This window comes from Loxodonta africana, chromosome 3, assembly GCF_030014295.1.
Source record: "Loxodonta africana isolate mLoxAfr1 chromosome 3, mLoxAfr1.hap2, whole genome shotgun sequence".
NCBI classification, from domain to species: domain Eukaryota; kingdom Metazoa; phylum Chordata; class Mammalia; order Proboscidea; family Elephantidae; genus Loxodonta; species Loxodonta africana.
Window position 1 is genome coordinate 166305988 of NC_087344.1, and position 9374 is coordinate 166315361.

At 45.5% G+C, this 9374-nt stretch overlaps 1 protein-coding gene across 1 annotated transcript; it reads right to left on the reverse strand.

Annotated features, from left to right (window-relative positions):
- Positions 1 to 263: 263 nt before the first annotated feature.
- Positions 264 to 8849, reverse strand: RBM15 (RNA binding motif protein 15). The gene is made up of 2 exons (XM_010589560.3): positions 4865 to 8849; positions 264 to 635 (listed from the first exon to the last, which is right to left on the reverse strand). Exons 1-2 carry the CDS (start codon positions 7719 to 7721, stop codon positions 613 to 615), a joined length of 2880 nt encoding a protein of 959 aa, XP_010587862.2. The 5' UTR covers positions 7722 to 8849; the 3' UTR covers positions 264 to 612.
- Positions 8850 to 9374: the final 525 nt, after the last annotated feature.

Genomic DNA, 9374 nt, shown 5'->3' on the forward strand with positions numbered 1-9374 from the left:
CCGGCTTCTTGCATGCCAGCAAACAGCACCATTTCCTCATCAAGTTGAGGACCGAGAAGCAAATGATCCCCTTCACTGCAAACAAAGGGGGTCACAGTAACACTAGTGATCCTTCAGAATTGACACACTGTGATAGTCAAAATGAAATTGATGGTTTCCCTGCTTCTTGCTCAAGACATACAAGATCTGAGCAGCAGCAAGTACCCCCTCAGCTGCAAACAAAGGGGTCAAAGGTTTGCCGTCAATTCACTTCCAGGCAGAAAAACATTTTCCTCAAAAGAAACAATTTATTTAGAATAAAACAAAAGCAGCTCAACTGTGAGCGCACGTTTGAGTGACAGCTACTTTTAAGCTGTGTGAGCCATAAAAAGGGTTTTTCTTTACTTTTCCAGAAATCTTGTGTACACAGCACAAAGCAAAGAGGTCATTTTTTTCCACTTAAAACACCGGCATTGGCATCACAATAGCAGATACACAACTTTAAGCTGCCATTTTAGTAAAATGCACAAATACTAAACAGATAGCTGTCTTCCATCAAGAGGCCCATGTAAACTCCACATAAGCCACAACTTCTCTTCAAAAAGGTCCATTAGAGCTTTGAATTCCATATCTTCATCCGCTGTTCACCAGTTTTGCTTGCGGGGGGGAAAAAAAGGTTATTCAGTACAAATGTTCACAATATTAAAAAAATATATATTTCCCCTACGCCATTATAGATGAACATAACATTAACAAGACCTTCCTGGATATGGACAGTCCACCTTGACTTCAAAAAGCACCAATAATACCCACTGGCACAAATCTTGAAATGAATTTACTGTATGAATAGACATGTAACAAGTAGAACAATAGTGTGGGTTTTTTTTAAAGACTCCAATTAATGAGGATTATAGGACTGAAAATATCTTTTATACTCATGTAACCGAGTAAACACATGAAAAATTCAGGAAAAGAACAAGTTAATAATCAGTTTCTTCTATCAATGTATTCCAAATACAACTTAAAAAGTAAAATTATGAAAAGGTGGATACCAGTCAAACTTTTACCCCCTCTATTTTAATTTTATAATTAACATGGAGCAATACAGATTGCTCCATTCTTGTATAAAGGGGTCAAGATAAAAAGCCATTTAAAAATTCACCTTCATCTGGGTTACCAAAGACAGCAGCTGTTATTTTAATAAAACACACATACAAACAATTGCTAAACAGCCAAAGAACATCTCAGGACTCTTACTTTTCAACTCTACTGAAATCATACATATAAAACTCTTCACTAAGCTTAGCAATTCACTGTGGTTACCTGTAATTTTCTCCCTTTAGGGATATCACTAATGAGCCCCGTTGGTGCAGTGGTTAAGTGCGGGGCTCCTAACCGAAAGGTGGGTAGGTTGAGCCTACCAGCCACTCTCCGGGAAGAAGATGTGGCAGTCTGCTTCCATAAAGATTAAAGCCTTGGAAACCCTATGGGGCAGTTCCATCCTGTCCTACAGGGTCGCTATGAGCTAAAATCAACCCAACGGCACACAACAACAACAGGGATATATCACTATAACCAGACCGTTAACAGTGTAAGCTCCACTTTTCTTCTTGTTCTCATACCTAATGCCTATCTCAAAACCAAACGTTGTGGTTGAGACAGAAAAAACAGTCCAGAAGTTCCCTCCAAAAAATAATTTTTCACATAAAAGGTCATTAAGGCCTTCTCTCAAGAGGATTTCCTACTTCTGTCACCAGTTTTTGGTGAACGGCTCCTGTATGGACCCAAACTATAGTTCAAGCTGTGCCTGCAAAATAAGCAACTTTACTGTCTAAAGAAAATGGATTTAAATTTTTCAATTCATACAAACACATAAAGAGCATTGTCAGTGAAAATCTGCTCATAAAGAAGTCTTAAAATAAACTTAACCAATGTCTGACTCTGAAAGTAACAACCAAAACACTTTATTTTTAACTGTACCTCAAATGGTCTTAAGAGAATCAAGAAGGGCCAGAGTGTATTACCTTCTAAATACGACAGAGGATGGACATTTTAAGATGTAATCCTTAAAAGGAAAACCCTTCTACTCTTAGCTGAGCCAAAGTTAGCATCTTAAAATAGGAATTTAAATTTTTGTGTGGAAAATTCTTCATAGGAATTCCAGATGCAATCAACAACAACAAAATCAAAAGAATAAACAGAATTATTGGCTAGGAGCTGAATAAATCCTTAATTTCTCATAAACTTTGAAGTTGTGATCTAAAAGCCTTAATTAACTTGATTTTTTGCCATTAATACTTAATAAACCATTGAATGATACACTTTAGAAATTTTCTTTCCATTCATTTGAACTGAGCTCCAGAAAGATCACCTACACTAAACCAGTATTAAGAAGAAAAAATTGATTATTACAAAGAATACCCAATGCTAAATTATGAAATTCTGCCTAATGGACATGTGAACCAGTTTTGGACTTTGGCTTTCAATCCAATTCTGAAGTTTTAAATGGATATTTAGGAATATTATAAACCTGCACAACAGAATGGGCAATGCAAATATTCATCTGAATGATGGTGCTCTGTAGCTAAGCACCAAATTAAACATAATTCGTTATTTATAATACATACATTTGAAATGGCATCAAACCATTGTTTCAAAAACATCGAAGCACAAATTGCCCAGATCTAACAAAAGCAGCGATGCCAAAAAAGGACTCAAACAAACATGGAGGAAAAACCACAGTACTCTTCGATAAGCCCTCACATCACTCAGTTAAAAAAAGGAAAAACCACACACAATTTGGATTCTAGTAAAACTAAATGTCATGGACTTCACTCTCCCAAAGAGCAAAATCGTTTGATCTTCTCAAAAGTTATCATATCAAAAGACAATTCAGAAGTTAATGGTTAGTTAGATTATTTAAACTGGAAAAACGTATCCAGCCACATTTTGTACTTTGACCCTGGGTATGCACAGACTCTAACTACACTTGCACTAGTCTCTGGACAGGTGTCTATTCTGTATTAGAACGCCAAGCACTGCTTTTTTAAAGGCAAAAAACACCAAAACAGAACTGTGGAATTTCAGGTATTTTCCCTAGAGGCACACCAAGGATCTGCGTGCTCATAGCTGAGTACCTTCCTTCTCTCAAAATGGCTTGTTTTTCCAGTTTAAAAACAAAAACCTCCAAACTTTAAAAAAAAAAAAAAATTTTTTTACAAATGCATAGTGAAAATCAAAAAGAATGACACAGCAGTGATGAGGCTTTCATGCTGACATGCATTTTAGACACCTGTAATAATGGAAAATAAAATTATATGACATTTCCCTGGGTTATTATTGGTGCTATTTCAAAACTACCAGCTTTGATAATAGAAAGAAAACCGTTGGATTCTGCCAGGCTTTCAATAAGTCACTTTTATAGAATAGAAACATGACCATGATCCAGAAGGTCCTAAAGTTTCTAGTCATAATTAAATATCAAGGGCCTTAGCTGAGGTCCTCAGCATTTAAATCAGGGGCAGTAGGGAGGAGAAATACACTTACTAGTGACCTGAGAAACTAGGAGCAGGGCTGGAGGGATAAGGGGGCGGGGAAACCATTCATTACTGTTAAGCAGCAGAAGCCCCTGTTTAGAATCGTAAATTGATATAATCTTCAGCTTAAAAAAAAATTTGTGAGAGTGATTATTTTGTACCAATATACCTGCCTTCCAGGTGTCTGGGGAAATAATGCAATAAAAAACGCTTTTTTCTACACTGACATTTCTTTTTTCGGTGGCTTGACACCACTGAAAATATTAAACGTGAAGTTTCAAAGATATTCAAAACATTGTCAATATTGTAATGTCACCACTGTTTAAATATGAAAATAAAAACACACAGAAACAAAAAGAGTATGTCAAAGGCATTTTACGATGATTTTTCAAATTCTGCCATCCAGATACGGCTGATTAATGCCCACTGAAAAAGATGTCTGATGAGCCTGCAGACAACTCTTCTTTCTATTACTGAAACCAGAAATTTGAACGAATGGATACAAAAACCAAAACTCATCCTAGAAGAAAGTTATTTTTGAAATATGCAGTTAGAACTGTACCTGCTACACCTCTCTGAAAAAGTAAAAACATCACCACACACCAGTAAATGACTAAAGAAGTGTTATTTTAAAAGCACCTACTCACTTCTTGCATACTGTGTAAGCATAAAAGATAAACGGTTTGTAACATAAAGTCCTCAATTTTTACTGAGCAGTTGCAGCTACAAACCAAAAGTGCATATATGGGATACAGAAGAACTCAAAAACTGATGACAAAAATGCACGTTAATGCAAACTCTGTGGGAATAAACCACATATTTTCAGAGAAATACTCAAATGCCTGATTAATCACACTGCTATACAATTTTCCAGCTTATACTTCTGAGATCCCTGATCAAATTTGAGTCGTACAAATAACATTTCTGGTACAGGAATTATCTGCCAATCAAGTCATTTTTAGGTATGTATTATGATCTTTATAGTCCCTGGGCTCTTTCCTCCAAATTCTGACTTATCAAAATTCTGATTTTGTAATTTTGAGAATTTTTTAAGCTCGAGGTTAAAAAAAAACAAAAACTGAAGAAAAAAGTGGAAAAAATTTACTCTTAACAGTGGAAACTCTTAATTAAAGCAAGTCCATCTGCCTGCTACCTTCAGGGCATTCCTTCCACTTAATAGCTAAACTGTCCTGACTTCTATCTTAAAGAGGTCTGTAAAAGTATAAAAAAGAAAAAGCTATAACTAAACAACTAAAAAGAAAATCGCATCTGATGCTGTATCCCACTACACATATCACAAAACATGTCAAAGCAGTAAATACAAGTTATACATGGAGTTTAGGACGCACCACGGACAATGATCATGACCAGGTAATCTTCTTCAGATTTGGCCAGTGCCTTGGCAGGGGAATCCAGGAACTGCTGGGAGAACTCACAGGGTGGGAAGGCATGAAGAACCCCGGTGTTCTCCTTGTCTTTATTGCCCCCCACAGGGAGGCTGATCACCCCAGCAGCCTGCTTTTGCTTTAAATAGGACACAAGGTTCCTAAGCGGCCTCTGAGTAGAGGTGGCAGTGTCCGATGTGGCTGAGGAGGACCGGCTGTCAGAACTTCCAGGCACAGCCAGAAGAATGGCATAACCATTGGGCCCTGCCACTTTGATGCGTCGAGTTACTTCATCCAACTTGGGCTGGTCCAAACGGAGACGCTGAGTGATCTTCAGCTGGGCCACTTTGCCTCCAGTTGTGCCCTCCACCAGAAGACTACTAGCCACTTGGAGGTCACCCTGCAACAGATGCATGTTGGAAGGAAAGTTGCTGTTCTTCAGTAGAAGCATGCCCTGCCAGGCCAAGCAGAGTTTGGGAGAGGCTGCTGCTGCAGGGGCTGTACCGCCATCCTGTTTCTGGGAAGGGGACTTCAGCTTCAATGAAGTAGTGCTGGTGCTAGGCACACTCCCATCAGAACGGTCTTCTTTTTTCAGAGGGCTTTTTCCCTCAGTGGGAACAGCTGTCCGGTGCTTTCTATCTCGTTCGGCTGATGCAGAGTTTTTACGGTCTCGCTTGTCACCTTGGTTCTTCTCCAAACTACCTCGTCTGTCTCTGATTGGAGAGGGCTTTTCCAAGAGAAGGCGGGAAGATCGATCATTGTCACTGTTGTAGCGATCCCGGCTACTGCTCAACTCTGGACTTCGGTCAGGAGAAGGAGCGCAGTGACGTTTTCGTGGACGGTCACTCTCAGGGGACCTATCCAGATGGCGTCCCCCACTCTCTTCAGGCAGCCTTCGCTTCCTAGGCTGCTCTCTGCTGCTGGGAAGATCTCTCTCACCTCTGTCTCGATCCAAGGACCAGCCATCCCGCCTCCGATCCAGGCTATCCAGTGACTCATAAGCAGGTACAGCAGCAGCTGCAGTCCGTGTGCTGCGTTCTCGGACTGGGGGTGGAGGTGGGACCCAATCAGGGTCTGGATAAAGGTCCCTATCACGATCTCTGTATAGTAAGGGTGGTGTCCTATCCCGAGCACCCCTCAAAGGGTCAGGCGCCCGATGTCCAAAAGCATCTGTCACCAATTCATAATGAGTCAGAGGCAGGGGCTGCAGATACTGCTGCTGGTAACGATGCTCTGTGTCTGCAAAGTCTACTCTAAGGCGACGATCTGGGCCACCAAGGGGGAAGCCCCGCATATGAGTCCAAGCAGCATGAGCTGCATCTAGGCTTTCATACTGGATATATGCCCAGCTGTCCCCTTTGCGGTAGTCTATGGTGCGTATGGTGCCAAATCGGTCAAACTCTCGTGCCAGGGCAGCAAGAGGCACCCAAGGTCCCAGGCCACCTACCCAGAGGCGGGTAGTGGGTGTAGCTTTACCATAACCAATTTTGATAGGATTCCGAATTATAATTTTGCCAGACATTGCTAGTTTGGCTCTGTGAGACATGTCCAGATTCTCAAATTTGAGAAAACCATAGGTACTGGTTTGACCACGAGAAGGGCGTTTGATGTCTACTTCTGTGATGACTCCAAAGCGATCAAAAGCCCTTCTTAAGTCACTCTCTGTCACAGTGATGTCTAGGTTGCCCAAGAAAAGCGTCCGGTTAGCTCGCTGATCATCCTCAGGTGAAATCTCATCCACTTCTCTGAAAGGGGCAGCCCCGGTTCCAGCTCCCACCCTTGGCTCAAGACTATATGCTGGGCGCACTCGCTCATAGAACGGATAATCTCGGTCTCTCTCCAACTCTCGGGGCAACGGTGGCGGAGGTGGAGGGGGCAGACGGCCAAGAGCCAACTGCTGCAACCGGTAGTCTCTGTATCCCAAGGCAGCGCCACCAGGAGAAAGTGATCTTTGGCCTCCACCTCCTCCAGGGGGGTGCCGGTGACCACCTACAGAGGACCCGACCACGCTGGCCGATGGAGGATAAGAATCTTTGTCTAAAGGGGAGCGGCTGCGGCGCCGGCTCACATACACAGCCTCTATCTTCAGAGGCCGGTCATAGAGCACAAGGCGGCCTCTGGCATGCTTGGCCGCCCGCGCGTCCTCCGGCCGCCGGAAGTTCACAAAGGCTACCCGCTCATCCCCGCTGCCAGAACCCGAGAGGTGACTGATTTTGACACTCACATCACCGAAGCGTTTGAATTCGTGAAACAGTCCGTCCTCCACCGCTTCGTCACTCAGCTGGGACCCCAACTCGCTTATCTTTAGTGTCTTGTATTCCCCGCCGTCTCCGCCGCCAGGAGCTGAGGAGGCGGCCCCTGAGGAACGTGACTCCCCGCCTCCACCCCGGGAGCTGCTTCGCGACTCGCCCCCGCCCGAGGAATTTTTGGTGCTTGGGGAGCTATAACTATGCAGGCGGCTACTGGAGGTGGCCCCACCAGTGTCATACTCGCGGCTGCCACCTCGACTGCTGGACTTGTCCAGGTGAAGGCTCCGCCGCGACCCACCGCCGCTCTCGGTCTTTCCGCTGCTGCTCCCATTGCTACCACCAGAGCCACCTAACTTCTTGCCGCGCTCCCCACGGGAAGTCGAGTCCTCACCACCACGGGAGCGTTTGGCCTTGACTGGCGAGCGCTCTTTTCCCTTCATTGTTGCGGGTCGTCGGAGGTCTTCTCCGCGGAGCTGATTAACCCGCCGCCCCGCGCTCGTTTCACACAGCGGAACCGCACGCCGCCATCTTGGACTCCGCCGCGGCAAAGGCTCCCGCCCCGCAGTCTTCATTGGTCAATTAGATCCTCTCTTCTACAGTCTCATTGGAAAGACTATTTGTCTGTCTTTACATCTCCCGGCGCTCCGGGAAGGCGCCCGCCCAACCACTGTTATTGGGCTCCCAACGCCCTAGTCAGAGTACCTCATTGGTTGTATTCCTTGTCTATCTTAACGGTTCCTCGCGCCAGGCTGTAGCTCCGCCCCTCGCACCCTATGGTCACCTGACCCAAAGTCTGGCGGCGTTGATTGGACAAAAAGTCTGCCTTGTAACGGTACTTCTTGAGCGGCGAAAGCAGCGATCCCACCTCCTCATCCCTTTCATTGGTTTATGATCCTGTCCTTTAACCCACTAGTTGGGAATACGGCCATCGGTTCGGGCGATTTTTCCTCTGAGAGGTAGGCTCACAACGATCTCGCGAGAGAGCTCCCTGTTTCGACCCTCTTCTTCCAACTCTTTCGGCGGCTGACAGAAGTTTAAATCTGATTGGATGTTGTCGAGGAAGTTGATAGGCTGAAATAACTGTCCGTCACCCTCTTAAAGGGGTAGGCCATATACTGAGGCGGCTGACTGAAGGTGAAAGCCTAGAACCCGCGCTTGCTGGGAGACGTCACTTAGATGTCGCGAGATGGTGACCACGAGCCAGCCCCGCCTCCTCGTGCTTTCGGCGTTCTCCCCTCAAACATCTGTTCGGTGCCGAGGCGTACTTGGCGGCACTGCGACCCTTGGAACTCGAAACTTCTGGGCTCCCCACTGTCCTACCTGTGCCAGACGAGGGACTGGGCAGGCCCTCCGGCTGTCGGGTACCACGCGTGCTTCAGGAAACCATCTCGAGGCGCCCGGCAGGCACCATCTTAAGTCCCTCTGGCCCTACGTGAAGAGCCTGAAAAGGCTCCTCCCCCCTGTGCGCGAGAAGGCGCCGCCCGCGGTCACTGGGGTCCACGGGGCCCGCCGGGCCCGGGAGTTTACAGTTCACAAAAGTGCCGGGTCGGCCCTGGACGGTCTTCTGATCGGCGCGGGTTCTCGAGGTCCCGCACGTATGGAGCAACGCCGGGCTCTTCTTGGCGCTCCTCGTGTCTGCCCAAGTACCCCGGGTAACCGGGGGAGTGACCGACGCTCCCAGGCCCACGGTCCGCAGGCGTGGCCGGAACTGTGGGGCCACCGCAGACGTGTCTTTAGGCTTCCTGTTTTATATTGCAAACCCATGTGGGTTTTGTACTCTATAGTGCGTGTATAGCTAATCTTGTTTTTATGACTCTCCCCGTAAAACCATCGAGTGAATTGACGCTCCGTGCAGATTATGTTTGTTTTTATGTGACTCTCCCCGTAAAATAATCGAGTGAAATTGACGCACCGTGCAGATACACCGTGTTTTTTTTTCTGTGACTTCTCGTACCGCCCGGCACTCCTGGTTATTCGATATTATAATCCAGTAGCACAGCCACCTTGCTGGTTCTCTAAATCTCTCTGCCTCTCTCAAACATTGTCTGCATCAAAAGTCAACTTTTATCCTTTCCATAGACCTTTATTGTGTCAGAGGAACCCTCGCAGCACAATGGTTAAGCGCTGGGCTGATAACCGAAAGGTCGGCGGTTGGAACCCAGCCTCCGCTCCTGGGAGAAAGATAGGGCTATCTGCTTCTGTAAAGCTTACAGCTTTGGGAACTC